Source organism: Plectropomus leopardus, chromosome 7 (genome assembly GCF_026936395.1).
Source record: "Plectropomus leopardus strain MGB_pleo_1.0 chromosome 7, ASM2693639v1, whole genome shotgun sequence".
Classification (NCBI taxonomy): Eukaryota; Metazoa; Chordata; class Actinopteri; order Perciformes; family Serranidae; genus Plectropomus; species Plectropomus leopardus.
Window position 1 is genome coordinate 28,158,068 of NC_142182.1, and position 22,903 is coordinate 28,180,970.

General features: G+C 36.9%; 1 protein-coding gene across 2 annotated transcripts in view; it reads right to left on the bottom strand.

Moving 5' to 3' along the window:
* The window catches only part of LOC121950257 (PDZ domain-containing RING finger protein 4), a 198,645-nt gene that overhangs the window by 41,049 nt on the left and 134,693 nt on the right, over positions 1–22,903 (bottom strand). For both annotated transcript variants that reach the window (XM_042496201.2, XM_042496202.2), the window contains one exon: positions 12,742–12,840. In XM_042496201.2, the coding sequence (XP_042352135.2) occupies positions 12,742–12,840 (99 nt within the window). The remainder of the gene's footprint in view (positions 1–12,741; positions 12,841–22,903) is intronic.

The following is a 22,903-nucleotide window of genomic DNA, read 5'->3' on the forward strand; positions in this document are numbered from 1 at the left end:
AAAAACAGCTGAAAACACGTCAAAACAGCAAGAAATAAGCGTGCTGAGACACGCCATAGCATTAAAACGATGCTAATATGGCCAAAAAAACATATTTTAGCATGTCGAAAAATGACAAAACAGCAAGGCTATAGTATGGCAAAAATGTCAAAATTTGACACCTCTGAAAAACAGCTGAAAACACCTCAAAACAGCAAGAAATAGCGTGCTGAGACACGCCATAGCATTAAAACGTGCTAATATGGCCAAAAACAACATTTCTTAGCAAGTCAAAACAATGAAAAAAAAGCAAGGGTATAGTATGGCAAAAATGTCAAAATTTGACATGTCCCAAAAACAGCTGAAAACACCTCAAAACCGCATGAAATAGCGTGCTGAGATACGCCATAGCATCAAAACGTGCAAATATGGCCAAAAACAACATATTTTAGCATGTTGAAAAAATGACCAAAACAGCAAGGCTATAGTATGGCAAAAATGTCAAAATTTGACACCTCCGAAAAACAGCTGAAAACACCTCAAAACAGCATGAAATAGCGTGCTGAGACACGCCATAGCATTAAAACATGCAAATATGGCCAAAAACAATATCTTTTAGCATGTCAAAAAAATGACCAAAACAGCAAGGCTATAGTATGGCAAAAAATGTCAAAATTTGACACGTCCCAAACACAGCTGAAAACACGTCAAAACAGCATAAAATAGCGTGCTGAGACACGCCATAACATTAAAACGTGCTAATATGGCCAAAAACAACATATTTTAGCATGTCGAAAAAATGACAAAAAAAAGCAAGGCTATAGTATGGCAAAAATGTCAAAATTTGACACGTCCCAAAAACAGCTGAAAACACCTCAAAACAGCACAAAAATAGCTACTGAGACACGCCATAGCATTAAAACATGCAAAAATGGCCAAAAACAACATATTTTAGCATGTCGAAAAAATGACAAAAAAATGCAAGGCTATAGTATGGCAAAAATGTCAAAATTTGACATGTCCCAAATAAGGCTGAAAGCACTTCAAAACTGCATAAACTACCGTGTTGAGACACGCCATAGCATTGAAACGTGCAAATATGGCCAAAAAAAACATATTTTAGCATGTCGAAAAAATGACAAAAAAAGCAAGGCTATAGTTTGGCAAAAATGTCAAAATTTGACATGTCCCAAAAACAGCTGAAAACACGTCAAAACAGCATGAAATAGCGTGCTGAGACACGCCATAACATTAAAACGTGCTAATATGGCCAAAAACAACATATTTTAGCATGTCGAAAAAATGACAAAAAAATGCAAGGCTATAGTATGGCAAAAATGTCAAAATTTGACATGTCCCAAATAAGGCTGAAAGCACTTCAAAACTGCATAAACTACCGTGTTGAGACACGCCATAGCATTGAAATGTGCAAATATGGCCAAAAAAAACATATTTTAGCATGTCGAAAAAATGACAAAAAAAGCAAGGCTATAGTTTGGCAAAAATGTCAAAATTTGACATGTCCCAAAAACAGCTGAAAACACCTTAAAACAGCATAAAATAGCGTGCTGAGACACGCCATAACATTACAATGTGCTAATATGGCCAAAAACAACATATTTTAGCATGTCGAAAAATTGATAAAAAAAAAAAGCCAGGCTATAGTATGGCAAAAATGTCAAAATTTGAAATGTCCCAAATATGGCTGAAAGCACTTCAAAACTGCATAAACTAGCGTGCTGAGACACGCCATAGCATTGAAACGTGCAAATATGGCAAAAAAAACACATATTTTAGCATGTCGAAAAAATGACAAAAAAACAGCAAGGCTATAGTATGGCAAAAATGTCAAAATTTGACATGTCCCAAAAAAGGCTGAAAGTACGTCAAAACTGCATGAACTAGCGTGCTGAGACACACCATAGCATTGAAACATGCAAATATGGCAAAAAAAAAAACATATTTTAGCATTTCGAAAAAATGACAAAAAAAGCAAGGCTATAGTATAGTAAAAATGTCAAAATTTGACATGTCCCAAAAAAGGTTGAAAGCACGTCAAAACAGCATGAAATAGCGTGCTGAGACACGCCGTAGCATTAAAACGTGCAAATATGGCCAAAAACAACATATTTTAGCATGTCGAAAAAATGACAAAAAAAGCAAGGCTATAGTATGGCAAAAAAGTCAAAATTTGACATGTCCCAAAAACAGCTGAAAACACGTCAAAACAGCATAAAATAGCGTGCTGAGACACGCCATAACATTAAAATGTGCTAATATGGCCAAAAACAACATATTTTAGCATGTCGAAAAAATGACAAAAAAATGCAAGGCTATAGTATGGCAAAAATGTCAAAATTTGACATGTCCCAAAAAAGGCTGAAAGCACGTCAAAACTGCATAAACTAGTGTGCTGAGACACACCATAGCATTGAAACATGCAAATATGGCAAAAAAAACCATATTTTAACATGTCGAAAAAAGGACAAAAAAAGCAAGGCTATAGTATGGCAAAAATGTCAAAATTTGACATGTCCCAAAAACAGCTGAAAACACCTCAAAACAGCATGAAATAGCGTGCTGAGACACGCCATAGCATTAAAACATGCAAATATGGCCAAAAAAAACATATTTTAGCATGTCGAAAAAATGACCAAAAAAAGCAAGGCTATAGTTTGGCAAAAATGTCAAAATTTGACATGTCCTAAAAAAGGCTGAAAGCACGTAAAAACTGCATAAACTAGCGTGCTGAGACACGCTGTAACACTGAAATGTGCAAAAACAGCCTAAAACACCATAATATAGTATGTCGAAAAAATGACAAAAAACAGCAAGGCTATAGTATGGCAAAAATGTCAAAATTTGACATGTCCCAAAAACAGCTGAAAACACCTCAAAACCGCATGAAATAGCGTGCTGAGACACGCCATAGCATTAAAACGTGCTAATATGGCCAAAAACAACATATTTTAGCATGTCGAAAAAATGATAAAAAAAAAGCAAGGCTATAGTATGGCAAAAAAGTCAAAATTTGACATGTCCCAAAAACAGCTGAAAACACGTCCAAACAGCATGAAATAGCGTGCTGAGACACGCTGTAACACTGAAATGTGCAAATATGGCCAAAAAAAACATATTTTAGCATGTCGAAAAAATGACAAAAAAAGCAAGGCTATAGTTTGGCAAAAATGTCAAAATTTGACATGTCCCAAAAACAGCTGAAAACACCTTAAAACAGCATAAAATAGCATGCTGAGACACGCCATAACATTAAAACGTGCTAATATGGCCAAAAACAACATATTTTAGCATGTCGAAAAATTGATAAAAAAAAAAGCAAGGCTATAGTATGGCAAAAATGTCAAAATTTGAAATGTCCCAAATATGGCTGAAAGCACTTCAAAACTGCATAAACTAGCGTGCTGAGACACGCCATAGCATTGAAACGTGCAAATATGGCCAAAAAAAACATATTTTAGCATGTCGAAAAAAATTACAAAAAAAAAAAGCAAGGCTATAGTATGGCAAAAATGTCAAAATTTGACATGTCCCAAAAACAGCTGAAAACACGTCAAAACAGCATAAAATAGCGTGCTGAGACACGCCATAACATTAAAATGTGCTAATATGGCCAAAAACAACATATTTTAGCATGTCGAAAAAATGATAAAAAAAAGCAAGGCTATAGTATGGCAAAAATGTCAAAATTTGACATGTCCCAAAAAAGGCTGAAAGCACGTCAAAACTGCATAAAGTAGCGTGCTGAGACACGCCATAGCATTGAAACATGCAAATATGGCAAAAAAAACACATATTTTAGCATGTCGAAAAAATGACAAAAAAAGCAAGGCTATAGTATGGCAAAAATGTCAAAATTTGACATGTCCCAAAAAAGGCTGAAAGCACATCAAAACTGCATAAACTAGCGTGCTGAGACACGCTGTAGCACTGAAATGTGCAAAAACAGCCTAAAACACCATAATATAGTATGTCGAAAAAATGACCAAAAACAGCAAGGCTATAGTATGGCAAAAATGTCAAAATTTGACATGTCCCAAAAAAGGCTGAAAGCACGTCAAAACTGCATAAACTAGCGTGCTGAGACACGCTGTAACACTGAAATGTGCAAAAACAGCCTAAAACACCATAATATAGTATGTCGAAAAAATGACAAAAAACAGCAAGGCTATAGTATGGCAAAAAAGTCAAAATTTGACATGTCCCAAAAACAGCTGAAAACACGTCCAAACAGCATAAAATAGCGTGCTGAGACACGCCATAACATTAAAACGTGCTAATATGGCCAAAAACAACACATTTTAGCATGTCGAAAAAATGATAAAAAAAGCAAGGCTATAGTATGGCAAAAATGTCAAAATTTGACACCTCCCAAAAACAGCTGAAAACCCCTCAAAACAGCACAAAAATAGCGTGCTGAGACACGCCATAGCATTAAAACATGCAAATATGGCCAAAAAAACCATATTTTATCATGTCGAAAAAATGACAAAAAAAGCAAGGCTATAGTATGGTAAAAATGTCAAAATTTGACATGTCCCAAAAAAGGTTGAAAGCACGTCAAAACAGCATGAAATAGCATGCTGAGACACGCCGTAGCATTAAAACGTGCAAATATGGTCAAAAACAACATATTTTAGCATGTCAAAAAAATGACAAAAAAAAGCAAGGCTATAGTATGGCAAAAATGTCAAAATTTGAAATGTCCCAAAAAAGGCTGAAAGCACGTCAAAACTGCATAAACTAGCGTGCTGAGACACGCTGTAACACTGAAATGTGCAAAAACAGCCTAAAACACCATCATATAGTATGTCGAAAAAATGACAAAAAACAGCAAGGCTATAGTATGGCAAAAAAGTCAAAATTTGACATGTCCCAAAAACAGCTGAAAACACGTCCAAACAGCATGAAATAGCGTGCCTAGACACGCCATAACATCAAAACGTGCTAATATGGCCAAAAACAACATATTTTAGCATGTCGAAAAAATGACAAAAAAAAGCAAGGCTATAGTATGGCAAAAATGTCAAAATTTGACATGTCCCAAAAAAGGCTGAAAGCACGTCAAAACTGCATAAACTAGCGTGCTGAGACACACCATAGCATTGAAACATGCAAATATGGCAAAAAAAACATTTTAACATGTCGAAAAAATGACAAAAAAAGCAAGGCTATAGTATGGCAAAAATGTCAAAATTTGACATGTCCCAAAAACAGCTGAAAACACCTCAAAACAGCATGAAATAGCGTGCTGAGACACGCCATAACATTAAAACGTGTTAATATGGCCAAAAACAACATATTTTAGCATGTCGAAAAAATGACAAAAAAAGCAAGGCTATAGTTTGGCAAAAATGTCAAAATTTGACATGTCCCAAAAAAGGCTGAAAGCACGTAAAAACTGCATAAACTAGCGTGCTGAGACACGCTGTAACACTGAAATGTGCAAAAACAGCCTAAAACAACATAATATAGTATGTCGAAAAAATGACAAAAAACAGCAAGGCTATAGTATGGCAAAAAAGTCAAAATTTGACATGTCCCAAAAACAGCTGAAAACACGTCAAAACAGCATGAAATAGCGTGCTGAGACACGCCATAACATTAAAACGTGCTAATATGGCCAAAAACAACATATTTTAGCATGTCGAAAAAATGATAAAAAAAAAGCAAGGCTATAGTATGGCAAAAATGTCAAAATTTGACATGTCCCAAATAAGGCTGAAAGCACTTCAAAACTGCATAAACAAGCGTGCTGAGACACGCCATAGCATTAAAACGTGCAAATATGGCCAAAAACAACATATTTTAGCATGTCGAGAAAATGATAAAAAAAAAAAGCAAGGCTATAGTATGGCAAAAATGTCAAAATTTGACACCTCCCAGAAACAGCTGAAAACACCTCAAAACAGCATAAAATAGCGTGCTGAGACACAGCATTAAAGCATGTGTCTCAGCATTAAAACATGCAAATATGGCCAAAAACAACATATTTTAGCATGTCGAAAAAATGACAAAAAACAGCAAGGCTATAGTATGGCAAAAATGTCAAAATTTGACATGTCCCAAATAAGGCTGAAAGCACTTCAAAACTGCACAAACTAGCGTGCTGAGACACGCCATAGCATTGAAATGTGTAAATATGGCCAAAAAAAACATATTTTAGCATGTCGAAAAAATGACAAAAAAACAGCAAGGCTATAGTATGGCAAAAATGTCAAAATTTGACATGTCCCAAAAAAGGCTGAAAGCACGTCAAAACAGCATGAAATAGCGTGCTGAGACACGCTGTAGCATTAAAACGTGCAAATATGGCCAAAAACAACATATTTTAGCATGTCAAAAAAATGACAAAAAAAAGCAAGGCTATAGTATGGCAAAAAAGTCAAAATTTGACATGTCCCAAAAACAGCTGGAAACACATCAAAACAGCATAAAATAGCGTGCTGAGACACGCCATAACATCAAAACGTGCTAATATGGCCAAAAACAACATATTTTAGCATGTCGAAAAAATGACAAAAAAAAGCAAGGCTATAGTATGGCAAAAATGTCAAAATTTGACATGTCCCAAAAAAGGCTGAAAGCACGTCAAAACTGCATAAACTAGCGTGCTGAGACACACCATAGCATTGAAACATGCAAATATGGCCAAAAACAACATATTTTAACATGTCGAAAAAATGACAAAAAAAGCAAGGCTATAGTATGGCAAAAATGTCAAAATTTGACATGTCCCAAAAACAGCTGAAAACCCCTCAAAACAGCATGAAATAGCGTGCTGAGACACGCCATAGCATTAAAACATGCAAATATGGCCAAAAAAAACATATTTTAGCATGTTGAAAAAATGACCAAAAAAAGCAAGGCTATAGTTTGGCAAAAATGTCAAAATTTGACATGTCCTAAAAAAGGCTGAAAACACGTAAAAACTGCATAAACTAGCGTGCTGAGACACGCTGTAACACTGAAATGTGTAAAAACAGCCTAAAACACCATAACATAGTATGTCGAAAAAATGACAAAAAACAGCAAGGCTATAGTATGGCAAAAAAGTCAAAATTTGACATGTCCCAAAAACAGCTGAAAACACGTCAAAACAGCATGAAATAGCGTGCTGAGACACGCCATAACATTAAAACGTGCTAATATGGCCAAAAACAACATATTTTAGCATGTCGAAAAAATGATAAAAAAAAAGCAAGGCTATAGTATGGCAAAAATGTCAAAATTTGACATGTCCCAAATAAGGCTGAAAGCACTTCAAAACTGCACAAACTGGCGTGCTGAGACACGCCATAGCATTGAAATGTGTAAATATGGCCAAAAAACAACATATTTTAGCATGTCGAAAAAATGACAAAAAAACAGCAAGGCTATAGTATGGCAAAAATGTCAAAATTTGACATGTCCCAAAAAAGGCTGAAAGCACGTCAAAATTGCATAAACTAGCGTGCTGAGACAAACCATAACATTAAAACATGCAAATATGGCCAAAAACAACAAATTTTAGCATGTCAAAAAAAATGACCAAAACAGCAAGGCTATAGTATGGCAAAAATGTCAAAATTTGACACCTCTCAAAAACAGCTGAAAACACCTCAAAACAGCATGAAATAGCGTGCTGAGACACGCCATAACATTAAAACATGCAAATATGGCCAAAAAAAACATATTTTAGCATGTTGAAAAAATGACCAAAAAAAGCAAGGCTATAGTTTGGCAAAAATGTCAAAATTTGACATGTCCTAAAAAAGGCTGAAAACACGTAAAAACTGCATAAACTAGCGTGCTGAGACACGCTGTAACACTGAAATGTGTAAAAACAGCCTAAAACACCATAACATAGTATGTCGAAAAAATGACAAAAAACAGCAAGGCTATAGTATGGCAAAAAAGTCAAAATTTGACATGTCCCAAAAACAGCTGAAAACACGTCAAAACAGCATGAAATAGCGTGCTGAGACACGCCATAACATTAAAACGTGCTAATATGGCCAAAAACAACATATTTTAGCATGTCAAAAAAATGATAAAAAAAAGCAAGGCTTTAGTATGGCAAAAATGTCAAAATTTGACATGTCCCAAAAACAGCTGAAAACACCTCAAAACCGCATGAAATAGCGTGCTGAGACACACCATAGCATTAAAACGTGCTAATATGGCCAAAAACGACATATTTTAGCATGTCAAAAAAATGACAAAAAACAGCAAGGCTATAGTATGGCAAATAAGTCAAAATTTGACATGTCCTAAAAAAGGCTGAAAGCACGTCAAAACTGCATAAACTAGCGTGCTGAGACACACCATAGCATTGAAACATGCAAATATGGCCAAAAACAACATATTTTAACATGTCGAAAAAATGACAAAAAAAGCAAGGCTATAGTATGGCAAAAATGTCAAAATTTGACATGTCCCAAAAACAGCTGAAAACACCTCAAAACAGCATGAAATAGCGTGCTGAGACAAACCATAACATTAAAACATGCAAATATGGCCAAAAAAAACATATTTTAGCATGTCGAAAAAATGACCAAAAAAAGCAAGGCTATAGTTTGGCAAAAATGTCACAATTTGACATGTCCTAAAAAAGGCTGAAAGCACGTAAAAACTGCATAAACTAGCGTGCTGAGACACGCTGTAACACTGAAATGTGCAAAAACAGCCTAAAACACCATAATATAGTATGTCGAAAAAATGACAAAAAACAGCAAGGCTATAGTATGGCAAAAATGTCAAAATTTGACATGTCCCAAAAACAGCTGAAAGCACGTCAAAACAGCATGAAATAGCGTGCTGAGACACGCCATAGCATTAAAACGTGCTAATATGGCCAAAAACAACATATTTTAGCATGTCGAAAAAATGACAAAAAAAAGCAAGGCTATAGTATGGCAAAAATGTCAAAATTTGACATGTCCCAAAAAAGGCTGAAAGCACGTCAAAACTGCATAAACTAGCGTGCTGAGACACACCATAGCATTGAAACATGCAAATATGGCAAAAAAAAAACATATTTTATCATGTCGAAAAAATGACAAAAAAAAAAAAGCAATGCTATAGTATGGCAAAAATGTCAAAATTTGACATGTCCTAAAAAAGGTTGAAAGCATGTAAAAACTGCATAAACTAGCGTGCTGAGACACACCATAGCATTGAAACATGCAAATATGGCAAAAAAAAAACATATTTTAGCATTTCGAAAAAATGACAAAAAAAGCAAGGCTATAGTATAGTAAAAATGTCAAAATTTGACATGTCCCAAAAAAGGTTGAAAGCACGTCAAAACAGCATGAAATAGCGTGCTGAGACACGCCGTAGCACTAAAACGTGCAAATATGGCCAAAAACAACATATTTTAGCATGTCGAAAAAATGATAAAAAAAAGCAAGGCTATAGTATGGCAAAAATGTCAAAATTTGACACCTCCCAAAAACAGCTGAAAACCCCTCAAAACAGCATGAAATAGCGTGCTGAGACAAACCATAACATTAAAACATGCAAATATGGCCAAAAACAACATATTTTAGCATGTCAAAAAAATGACAAAAAACAGCAAGGCTATAGTATGGCAAATAAGTCAAAATTTGACATGTCCTAAAAAAGGCTGAAAGCACGTCAAAATTGCATAAACTAGCGTGCTGAGACAAACCATAACATTAAAACATGCAAATATGGCCAAAAACAACAAATTTTAGCATGTCAAAAAAAATGACCAAAACAGCAAGGCTATAGTATGGCAAAAATTTCAAAATTTGACACGTCCAAAAAACAGCTAAAAACACCTCAAAACAGCATGAAATAGCGTGCTGAGACAAACCATAACATTAAAACATGCAAATATGGCCAAAAACAATATCTTTTAGCATGTCGAAAAAATGACAAAAAAAACAAGGCTATAGTATGGCAAAAATGTCAAAATTTGACATGTCCTAAAAAAGGCTGAAAGCACGTAAAAACTGCATAAACTAGTGTGCTGAGACACGCTGTAGCACTGAAATGTGCAAAAACAGCCAAAAACAACATATTTTAGCATGTCGAAAAAATGACAAAAAACAGCAAGGCTATAGTATGGCAAAAATGTCAAAATTTGACATGTCCTAAAAAAGGCTGAAAACACCTCAAAACAGCATGAAATAGCGTGCTGAGACACGCCATAGCATTAAAACGTGCTAATATGGCCAAAACCAACATATTTTAGCATGTCGAAAAAATGACCAAAACAGCAAGGCTATAGTATGGCAAAAATGTCAAAATTTGACACGTCCCAAAAACAGCTGAAAACACATCAAAACCGCATGAAATAGCGTGCTGAGACACGCCATAGAATTAAAACGTGCAAATATGGCCAAAAAAAAACATATTTTAGCATGTCGAAAAAATGACAAAAAACAGCAAGGCTATAGTATGGCAAAAATGTCAAAATTTGACATTTCCCCAAAAAGGCTGAAAGCACGTCAAAACTGCATAAACTAGTGTGCTGAGACACGCCATAACATTAAAACGTGCTAATATGGCCAAAAAAAACATATTTTAGCATGTCGAAAAAATGTTTAAAAAAACAAGGCTATAGTATGGCAAAAATGTCAAAATTTGACATGTCCCAAAAACAGCTGAAAACACCTCAAAACAGCATGAAATAGCGTGCTGAGACACGCCGTAGCATTAACACGTGCAAATATGGCCAAAAACAACATTTCTTAGAAAGTCGAAAAAATGACAAAAAAAGCAAGGTATGGCAGAAATGTCAAAATTTGACATGTCTCAAAAACAGCTGAAAATACCTCAAAACAGCATGAAATAGTGTCATTAGACACGCCATAGAATTGAAACGTCCAAATATGGCTAGAAACACCATAATATAGCTTGTCGAAAAAATGACCAAAACAGCAAGGCTATAGTATGGCAAAAATGTCAAAATTTGACATGTCCTAAAAACAGCTCAAAATACCTTAAAAATGCATGAAATAGTGTCATTAGACACGCCATAGAATTAAAACGTGCAAATATGGCCAAAAACAACATATTTTAGCATGTCGAAAAAATGACACAAAAAGCAAGGCCATAGTACAGCAAAAATGTCAAAAATGACATGTCCCAAAAACAGCTGAAAAATGCATAAAACCATGCTCAGACACACCATAGCATAGAAAGTTGAAAAAACTGCAAAAAACTACATAATATGGCATGATGAAAAAATGACTTAAAAAGCAAGGCTACAGTATGGTGAAAAATGTCAAAAAATGACATGTCCCAAAAACACATGTCAACAGCTGAAAACCGCATAATATAGCATTCTGAGACACACCATAGCATAGAATGTTGAAAAATGTTGAAAAAAAAACATTGAAAAATGTTGAAAAAAAACTCCAAAAAAATACATCACATAAAATAGCATGTCCCCAAAATGTCACAGTATAGTATATAATATGTTTTCCAAAACAGCATAAAAAGTCATACTATAGTATGTTGTGAAGAATACCATAATAAAAAGTGTAGTTGTCATCAAACATGACAAAAAATGCCACAAAAACATCATTGGAAAGATTTTTGTCAAAAATGCCTCAAAAACATCATCGTGTAGTTGTCATCAAAAACGACCCAAAATGCCACAAAAACATCATAGTATAACATAATTTCAAAAATGTCCTAAAATGCCATTAAGTACTCAGTTTAACATGTCGTCAAAAACAACCCACGTGGCAAAACCTTCATAATGTAGTATGTCGTCAAAAATTATCCAAAAACGTCATAGCACAATATGTCATCAAAAATGAACCAAAAACATCATAGTATAGTATGTCATCCAAAATACCTCAAATAAGTCATAGAATAGTAAGTCGTCTAAAATAGCAGAAAAAAAGTAATAGTATAGTATGTCTTCAAAAATAGCATCAAGAAGTCATACTATAGTTTGTTGTCCAAAATACCTCAAAAAAGTCCATAAAAAAGTCATACTATATTATGTCATCCAAAATGGCCCAAAAAAAGTCATAGTATAGTATGTCACCCAAAATACCTAAAAAAAAAAAAAGTTATGTTATACCATGTTGTCCAAAATAGCTTGAAAAAGTCATACTATTGTATGTCCTCCAAAATAGCAGAAAAATTCATACTTCAGCATGTCTTCCAAAATACCACAAAAAAGTCAGACAGTAGCATGTCCTCCAAAATAGCATGAAAAAGTCATAGTATAGTTTGTCATCTGAAACACCTCAAACAAGTCATAGTACAGTATGTCATCCAAAGTAGCACAAAAAGGTCATACTCTAGTATGTACGTCAAAAATACCATAAAAAATCCCTGTGTAATAACTTGTCCAAAATAACATAAAAAATATTGTTTAATAACTTACCACAAAGAAATCATAGTATATATCGAGAGAGAGAGAGATATCTCAAAAAAGTCATACTATAGTACGTCAACCAAAATAGTATAAAATATAAGATATAAGAGTGTCATCCAAAATAGCACAAAAAAGTCATAGTGTAGTATGGATGGAAATACCTCAAAAAGGTAAGATAAAAAAGTTATGATATACTACATTGTATAAAATATAATGAAAATGTCATAGGATTTAATATGTCGTCCGAAATACCTCAAAAAAGTGAAACAACAATTTTTTGCCCAAAAAATAGAGTAGTACAGTATGTGGTTCAAAATTATATATATATATTTATATAAACCTTACAACACAACTAATTCAAGTCTTTCATCTTGACGGGGAAGTTATCTACTCACCTCACTGACATAGATGGCCACATCCTCCTCTTCATCTGTTCTGTAGCACAGAGTTAGCCCCAACTTCTCTTGGCTGTTAAGTCGACACAATTCCACTTCCTATGCAGATACAAAAGAAAATACAGAAAATGTAAAATATAGAGTTTACAGTCATTAAAGAAAGGCTCAGCACTGCTTTCTGAGCTTAAAGTTGTCTGCATGCTGACAATGCTTATATTTAGCGGGATAAAATTCTGTTCAACACTTAGTTAAACATCTTACCATGCAATCATTGGCTTAAAAACAGTAAACAAAGTAGTATAGTATATTGTCCAAAATAGCGTTAAAAAAAGCCACACTATAGTATGTTATCCAAAATAGCCTGAAAAAGTCAGAATTAAGCATGTCTTCCAAAATGGCATTAAAAGGTCCTAGAATAGTATGTCCTAAAAATGGCATGAATAAATCATATCGTTGTATGGCTAGTGTCTAGTCATGTCATTTATGGTTAAGGACAGGTTAGAGGACAATGAAAGATCACCTTTGACTTTGAAAACAGCAGCTGGCAGAACAGTCTCACCACAAGATCCATTCAGTAGCTGTCCTAGAAGTTTCTGATCTCATCACACAGGCTCTTTACCAAACTGGAACCTCCCCTCTCCACTCTGGGTAACTCTCTTCGTAATCACCTTCACAGCTGAACGAAGCAACCTTCATTAAGGTGTGCGGTATAATGTAGCAGCAAGCTTTGGGACAAACCTTCCTCTCGGAAAAAGCAACTGTTGTACCTTTATTTTCATTTTACATTCTTAATATGTTTTTATCACTTATATTTTAACTATATTTGCTGCTATTGTTTACCTGAATTTTTTGCATATTATCCTTGTGTGAATAAATTGATGGATAAATAAGTAAATACAAATAAAATTTACCCCTCAGCTACTTTGGTCACATTTCATCAGCTCTTTTTAAAGAATTTGCAGCAGCCCCTATAATATACAACCTTTTACAATTAAACTGTTGTAGAGACTAAAGAAGGGTTTATTTTATCCTAAGTACAGCATTACCTTTATGTTGTTAACATCTGAATGACAATATTAAATATCTATTTTTATTTGACCAATTTATGTTTGTAAGCGTGATTGCACAGAACGTCAGTTGTACTGAGCTTGCATGACCAACACAATGCGCCATTGCATGTTGTCAATAAGTCGGCATTAATGCAGGCTTGTTGTTGAAAGCTTTTATAACCAACCTCAACTCCTCACCAAGTTGGTTTGGGATGGCACTTATTGTGACAGATCCTCCGTATGAAAAGAGAGAAAGAAGGTAGGGAGAGGGTGGTTTTGAGAAAGGCTCACAATCATTCTTGGTAGATGGAGTTTTTCCATTTGTAGTGGAATTGTTGATGGTCAGATTTTTCTTAACACTTGAAACCAACATGAAAGAGAAATCCTTGAAGTGCTCAGAAAATAAATTATCTACAATTCGAGTGCACAATGCCCATCTGCTGAGGATGGAGTGATATGATTAAAATAACCTTAGGTGATCTTGTTTTGCCAACAAAGAGGACCTCTGTAACCTCGACTGAAAAAACAGAAACTGATCTGAGACCCCAAATAAATTCTGTACACTTATTATGAAGCTCAAATCTTGATGCACAACAATGGTTTCACAAAGACTAACGTTTCTGCTTCACTGAAGATCAAATAACAATGTTCTTCAAGTTTCAGCACAAAATCCGACTTATTTTTGAGTCTGGATTGCCAACTCTCGTCTGAGGTTTTTGAATCAGAAAGTGTTTGATCATGAAAGACATTCTCAGCTCGTAGAGTTTGATCGGTGGGGGCTTTGATAAGCGCCAGAGGACCTCAAGTGTTTTTCTTTCAAGCCTTTGCCAAGTTGTAGAATATTAGACTATAAATAAACTATAATTATGCTAATGCTAGCAGATATACATATTTGCCGCAGCACTGAAGTATTCCACATCTTCCCTTGGGGAGAGATCAACAAACTATTGACTTACAAATCAGTGGTCGTCAAATTTCCCACAAGCCTCTTGGAATGTACCAAAGGACCCTGGCGTCGACATGAATTCTTCATTTAAGTTCATAAATACAAACAAACAGAAAGTGAGATTTGATTAACCACAGCTAGAGCTTGAGTGAGTAGCACTTGTGAATATGGAACCAAACAACTTGAAATTTCTCCCAAGTTCGCAGATAGTTAATGTACATAAGCTACTTTGCACCCTGTTTCCCACAACAGCGTTGCAGCCAAACACCAAACACGCCTGTGCTCCATCCCTAAATGCTGAAACATATCAAGGGTGTTGGAGGGAATCGAGTGTGAAATGGCCTCTCCTCCCAAAGTCTTCATTAGAGCAGAAACACACCGACGCTCAGCAGCAGGAGCGAGGTGGTTGAGTGGAGAGGAGGATGGAGGCGGTGGCGAGGGCTCTGGTGGGGCTCGCACAGAAACAGAGAGATTCATTTCCTCTGTGACAAGTGTGGGTTGGCTGGTTACACGTGTCAGATGTAGCAGGGCTTTGGGAGGGGGGTGAAGGGGGGGTCTGACCATGTTGAGATGAGGGGAAAAAGGAGAAAAGGCCAATACCACCGCCAGAGAACCGCCAGCTGCTGCCTCTGGCTACTCCTCCTAAGCTGTTCATGACCCCCCATGTCCTCACACACACACACACACACACACACACACACACACACACACACACACATTTTCTCCTTCTCCCCTGTCACTTGTTTCTTCTTACACTTCTCTGCTTTTCTCACTGACAGATCATTGAGGTGTTTTTGGACCATCATGCTGCTTCTACTGGGCTACACACACTTCCACACACCAAAAAAGTAATTCCTGCTTCCCTGTATAATGCTTACACACAGGTGTATTCAGCAGAGCACACACATCCGCCCAGACAGAGAAAAAGAGCCAAAGAAAAAAAGCATCATTTGAGCTTTGTCGTTTTATCTTTCTCGACAGCCTCCAACCTGACGGGGAGCTCAGATCTTTAATTGACTGTCTCAGAAGCGATGACAACTTCAAACCCCTCCTGATATGTAAGGATACAGCATGAGAGCGGGAGGAAGCTTTGCTGCTGACTACCTGAACAAAGTGAGCCGCTAGAATCAGTCATTAGCTACATTAAAAATATTAATAATGTGCTACCAACATTACTGTTGGTAAAGATATTATTAAAGCGGCACATCTGATGCAACGAAGCAGTCACTGAGGTAATGGGAGCGACGGAGACGGAGCACATCTTGCATGCTAATATGATGTGAGAAGTCGTGGGATATCTGTGGGAAATATTGAAATTGCTAGCAATGTCTTGGAGACATCTGTCTAAAAATAAACCACATGAATTAATTGCTGAGACTGAGGCAACACGGAGGTGTGAGCAGGTACTACATCATCCCTGTGTGGCTCTGTGGAACATGCCTAAAGTTACCTCTGACTAATTAATGGGTAGATATAGTGCTGGAGACCTGTGGCTAAATGATCAGAGAAAATAGATTGCTACAATTACTGCATGTTGGATGAAACAACCCTGCATGTACGTAACTATGTGCAGCACACATATTTGACCCTGTTCCTTAACCACATGTTCTTTTCCTTTTTTTTTCCTTTTAGGGCAATATTGTGTGGAGAGGACACCCACTCACACAGATGCCTCAGTAAAAGGAAGCTGTCTCCTGATCCATCAAATACACATTCAACAATCTCTCATCTTGCCTTTTGATTTTTTTTCCCTTCACTTTCCATGCGAGCTCTTTGCCTCTCAGGCAGGAGATTGCAGCGTGACATAGGGACGAGGGCTGACAGTAAATTAATGACTGCGATGGCGTGATTAGGGGAAAGATTGCCGCCCACCATCAAAGCACATAGGATGCCGTCATAATAATCGCGCCTTTGATTACCAGTAATTGAAAAAGCAGTCACAAATGCATGGATGGCTACCACTGGCAGGGAGAGCGAGGAGATTGTATATGAGCTCAGAGTACGTGCCTCTTCAGAACTCACCAAAACTAATCAAAGGAATGGTTACTTACATGATGTTGTGGCCATATATACATCAAGAGACCTGAGGAAATCTATGATATTTCTGTGCAAAATCCTAGCTATAAGGCATGGCCTGTGTTTTCATTATTCCAAACAAGCCAACCATCAGAGAGCACATTCACGTTAGGTTCCTGTGCTGAGTTCAGGTTTAACCAGAGGGATGGCAGAGGAATTCTCCCTCACCTTTCCAACAGGATTAACAATTAAATTAGCTGAGCTACAACATTATGTTTAGTTCCACACAAATCCTCATTCCCTAGCTTGTTAAGTGAAGCAGGACTTATTTTAAAGAGGTTTTTGAGACAGAAAAAGGAGACATAGTTAGGGAGGGAGATGCGGTGGCAAATGTTACAGTGGAATTCGACCCTCAGTCCTTATTGAATAGATACACAGTACATAATTAACGGTTACTTGGTAGAATCAGAATATAGTAGTAAAGCTGGGCAACAAGTTTACACAAATTTGAGAGCTTTTGGAAATCTGGCTTGAAATAGTAAGGATGCACATATTATATCAAAGTTTAGTGTCTCATTTAGCATCTACAAAAATCTGAGTAAAAAATAAATATTCATAACTAGAAAATAATTAGAAAATCAAGTTAAAAGTAGCTCATGAGGATAATAGCATTTCTCCAGACTGTGTGGGTGTTTTACATCACGTTTTGAGTGACACCTCCTTGGATCCCACCTTTGTCAACTGTCTCCCATCTCCATGACAGCTATGGAGCAAAGCAGAGTCGGCGTCTACGTATCTGTTCCAGCCCTATGAGTCTGGCTGCATTTCTAAATCTAAAATGAGAGAGCAGTTGTTTGCAGCCACAGAGCATTCTATTCCTTCATTAATTAACAAATGGTTAAGTTCATTACACATTAACTCTGTTCGGCGCTTTCCTTCTCCTTCTACCCAACAGTATACCGAATGTTAGTACATCCCAACAGCACTCCGAATTTAAGAACGGTCTAGTTTGCGGCTAAATGCGCTCCAATGCAAACAGATCTAATTGAAAGGTGTTGAGGGATTTCAATTTGGCATGTAAAATTAGTATGAACTGACATCTGACTTAGCATTTTTGATTGGCTTTATCCTTATTAGTTGATATGGATTGGGTCTCACCCAAATCAACCCAACTTCAGGAAACTGTGAAAAAACTAAAATGACAATATTTCAAATTTGGATTGAGGCTAAAGTCTGAAAACTATTATGCATGTAAGACCGTAAGTTACATATTAAGAAAGTTTATGGTGATTTGGGTTCCCAGAGGTTTTAAACGAAATAGTAGTCTGATTCTTCTACCCGCTTTCCCCGACTTTATTTTAAATCAACGTTGGCTTAGTTGCAGTGCATAAGACTCAGTAGCGAAAACCTTAAATCAAAACTGACTTTCACAGGTAGTCGACTGTACAGATTTGTCTGTTTTCATTTCAGCCAGACTCAGACTTGCACTTAATTACTTTGGATGCAAATGTGGTGCTTCCTCTGATTCCGCTGCATAGGCAGTCTCCCTGCCTGCAGTCTTGGACAAGTGCTCTTGTAAAAATCAAGTTTATGTTATTGCATGTGTACTCAGGAGTGTAGCTGCACTAACTGGGTTTCTCTAATCTTTTACTCCAATTCTTATTTACATAATGTTTAAGAAATCAATTTGCCAGTAAACTGATTCTATAAACCAGCATTTGGCCAAATGTAGACAGCAACAAGCTGCACACTGTAAAATATATTGCTCCCTTAATGCTCCACTGTTCACCAGCTACGGCCCTTCTCCATACACATATGCTGGCTTGACTTGGCCGAGTGCAACAGTGATTTGCAGATTCATACCACAGGGCCACCAACTTGAAGGTGTGTCTTTAACTGATGACACGTTAATGCCGTTAGCTAAAGGAACGGCTGCCCCACTGGTTTTATCATGGCTAACAACTTTTTAATGTACTCGGAGTTTTAAAATGTTCTCTTGGCACTACACAAATATACACTGCATGCCCATCTCCTGCCCGCATGGTCCTCTTGCTACAAATTGCAAGAAGGACTTATGTTTTAACTGCAGACCAAGCACTTGCTGTTCTTGCTTTATCTGAGATGCAGTTGAAACGGATGATGTATCTGCTGTGTCTCGCAATAGTGGTGGATGCTATTCGAACATGTTGCTGAATTGTCACTGAATGCTAACACTAAATAATGATGACAAAGCCCATTTGTCTTCACTGCAACCCCCTTAGAGGCAGGGTGCATTTAAACTCATAATGGAAACGCACATCAACACAGCATGGCTTAACTCACTATTAGGGATAGGGACCATTCACATTTGAACCGATAAAGGTTCTGGTACCAAAAGCTACCTTTTTTGGTATCTTTCCTTTCTATGGAATAACAAAAAGGCACTTCTGGCTCCTGCCTGAAGTTGAACCCAGCAGCTCCGTGACAGTTCTCTTCCAGGCTTCAGGGGCCTTTGTAGCACTTCAGCTTCTTGTCTAAACCCAACGTTCTCACCCAGATGTGCTCTCATCTGGTACTTAGAGAATCGGTACTAAGTGGTATAGATGCACTTCTGTTGTTACCCTTAAAAGTACCAAGTTTGGTGACGGCCCCTACTCAGCGTGTCCAAAGAGCCTAAGAAAAGCTTTGTTGGTTGCTAAATTTGTCTGCCTGCTGTTTGGTGCCTGACAGCTAGCATACAGAGGAATCATCAAAAATGTTTAGCTAAAATCAACTGCCTGCTGTGGCTGGAAGTCAGATGTCTGAATACAGTCTTTGAATCGCATGGAAACTACTGGTATTTGGTGCATCCTGCAGCCACTTATCTATTAAGTACTAAGTCTAGGAAAATGAAAATCCTGTGTTTTCACACGAACAAGCAGCTTTGAAATATACAGTATACTATGGATGTGTACTTGTGTAGCATCTGGCATCTCTCCACCTCATCAACCACTGTACTCCAGGACTCTCACATGTTGATTACCCTAACAGAAACATCAATGTCCTGGTGTATTAGAAAGGTGAATTAGATTTAGATGGTTTCTCTGTGATGTGATGGCAAACAGTTCTCTCCTGCTGAGCGTTTTCATCTAACAAAAGGTAATTTAAAGAAACGCCTTCCCTTCATTCTCTTTCGTCTCCTTCAGCAGGGAGTGAGGGATCAGGTCGACTCTGAAAGTGGCTTTTCGGCTTTTGCCTACATCCCCCTCACAGCGTTTTCAGTTGACATACAATAAGTGGAGCCGCATTAGCTTGATATCGAACTCCCCGAGCATGAAATAAAAAAACGGTGCAGGCCACAAAGCATCAACAGAATAATAGGATTTGTTAATAGCAATGAGGCATAAAGAGAGGCTTTAATATATTATATTTGTTGCGATTTGACACTGGGATCCAAGCGGGTGCACAAATCTCTTTAGGATGTGAAGAAACAGCTCAAGCTCAGTGGGTGGAAGCATTCAGAACAAATTCAAATGAAGCAAATATGCAGAGGGAGGGGTGAGCAATCATCATACATCAGACCAGTTGGAGCCCTCACTAGTAATATGCTTGCACCTCAGTGATTCGGAAATAAAGAATATTAGAGCAAAGACAGAGTGTGTTTATCTCTTCCCGTCACAGTTGGATCAGTGCATCTGTATGTATCCGCCTGTATGTGTCAGAGATCAACAGTCTAAGAAACATCACCTACCCAACTGCTCCTCTTACTAACACAGAAAAGATGCAGCAGGAAAGAAATGTGTTTCCATCTTTTTTTTTCATAACCAGCACCTGCCACACACACCTCACTTTAATTGGCTTTGATCGAGCTCAGAGTCAACCACCTTGCTAGCTTGTTCTTCCAGACTTGTGAAAACAATTAGCAAATCTCAGGTAACACAGTCACTGGAGGTTTTCAACTTTCTCTCTTTTTGCCTTGTAGAGAAAAAGAAGCAAAAACACTAAGGCGTGTCATCACTGCCAGTGGAAGCAGGGGATTTTTTCAAACTGTCTGCAATGTGGCTCATCATCTGTCACTACTGTCCCCCTGGGAACTGCCTGTAGAGTCAATTAGTGTTTGGGTCCTTCCACCAATTGCTAAGCATCATTAAATATGGAACATTGAAGGAGTGTGTGTCTGTGTGTGGGAGAGGTCAGATGTGTGTTTGCTTCTGTGCTTAATGGGTAAATGGATGCTTTCAGCATTTTAGCATTAAAACTGTTTGTTAGCAGTTAAACCTTGCTGATACTGGACTTTTGTGTCCATATCAATAAGTGAAAGTTTAAAAAAATCTGACAATGATAAATGGGCCAGAACTCACATTTCAACTTAAATACTTTACACATCATCAACAAATATTTTTTTAGGATCCCTTATGCCCATGCAGTCGAAAAGTCCATTCACACTGGTGTTTAAATGTGTGGATGTACAAAGTGCAGTTGATTATATCTCCCTGATTCTCCTGTTATTTTCCTGCACCTGTCAGGGCGGAAAACCCTACATTGTTATTGTTCTTAGCTGGGTGACATCATGTAATTCCCAGCATAGCTTCAGTTAACTAGACAAGATAATTGAAGACAGCTGTGTCGCTGTGCAGGTTAAATTTCGGTAATCAAAGGCAAAGTTTGCAATTTTTGAAAATATATCAAATTCTCTTGTAGAGTGTAGGAATAGAAGCCTGACAGCACACTGATACCTAAGTATAAGTTCAATAAGTATGAGACTGGAGCGAGGAAACAATAAGCTTAGCTTAGAAAAAACACTATATACAGAAGAAAATGGCTTGCCTGGCTCTGTCAAAAGGTAAAATTAAATTTACTAATATAAATGGAAAAATGGAATCACTAATTAACACATTATGGTAAAAATGACAAGTTTCGGTTTTATGGTAACCCCACGGCTACAACAAAACACAGAAGGAAGTTACTGCACCCATTTATTTTCTTAAATGTATAGTCTACAGTAATGTGGTAACAATGACTCGAGATCACCCGCGTTTTAGCATGCTTCAAGTTGGTTTTTGTCACTTTCAGTGAAGCGTAATCTGCAAAGGCAGCTAATTTAAGTCACAAAAATTCCCACTGTTTATGTGTTATGAACTTCATAACTAGATATAGATTGATTAAACAAGGCTCCCAGTTTGTCTGTTAGCCTGCCTGTTTCAGTTGAGGAGAAATTCCCGTCAGTCGCTATGCTGGGTAGGGAAATGAAGTCAGTGAATCAATACATAAACACTGTTGATTTTTTTCCCATGGAGCCATCATAAAATATATTTTGGTTTACTAAATTTCTCATCAGTCAACATGTTAAAAGCAGATTAGTGCTGTCCACTCAGGAGGTTACGGATGGAGTCAGTGCGTAATGGATGACTGGATGTTTATGAGCTGCTCGCGCCTTGATGACATCCCGCTTCTAGTGTTGATTCCCAGTAAACTAACAGGCACTGGCTATAGCTTCATACTTAACAGGCATTAAAGTCGATCTTCCCATCCAAGTCTCAGAAGGACAAAATATGTTTAACTGCTTCTTTAAGAACTGTGACAAAGATAGATAGTGAGTTAACACTTTACATTTAAACGTGTAACTTGTCAGTGCTCTCTGGTATAAAAACTTAGGGTCAAAAATGATCACCACTATCTTTAACACCATAGGAAAACCCCCTAAATGATCGTTTTTTCAACTTGAAATTCGATGACCTTTCCTAGAATACCCCTACCATGAGAAAACATTGCCTTTGTTCGTATTTCCATGGAAGCTGTACAACAGGGTAAAAATCTTGTCTTAGGAGTCATTTTTGACCCTGCATTTATAAAATCATTTTCATACCAAAGAAAACACACACACACACACACACACACACACACACACACAGAGGGAGAGAGAAATACATCTGCAAAGTCTATGTACACAAACTTATATACTGTCCTCATTGCACATTATAACATGGTTACGTTGCTAAAGACTGTTATTGTTTACCTTTAATAAAATGCATTCAAAACTATTTTTTTGCACATTTCTTCTACTTTCTTAGGCTACACAGGTGATTTATCTTGCTAAAAAGTTATGTTTACACCTATGCAGTACCTTTAGCAAAAAAATAATAAACCTCTACTTCAGTATAAAAAACACTTATGAGGTATTAGGTGTGTTATA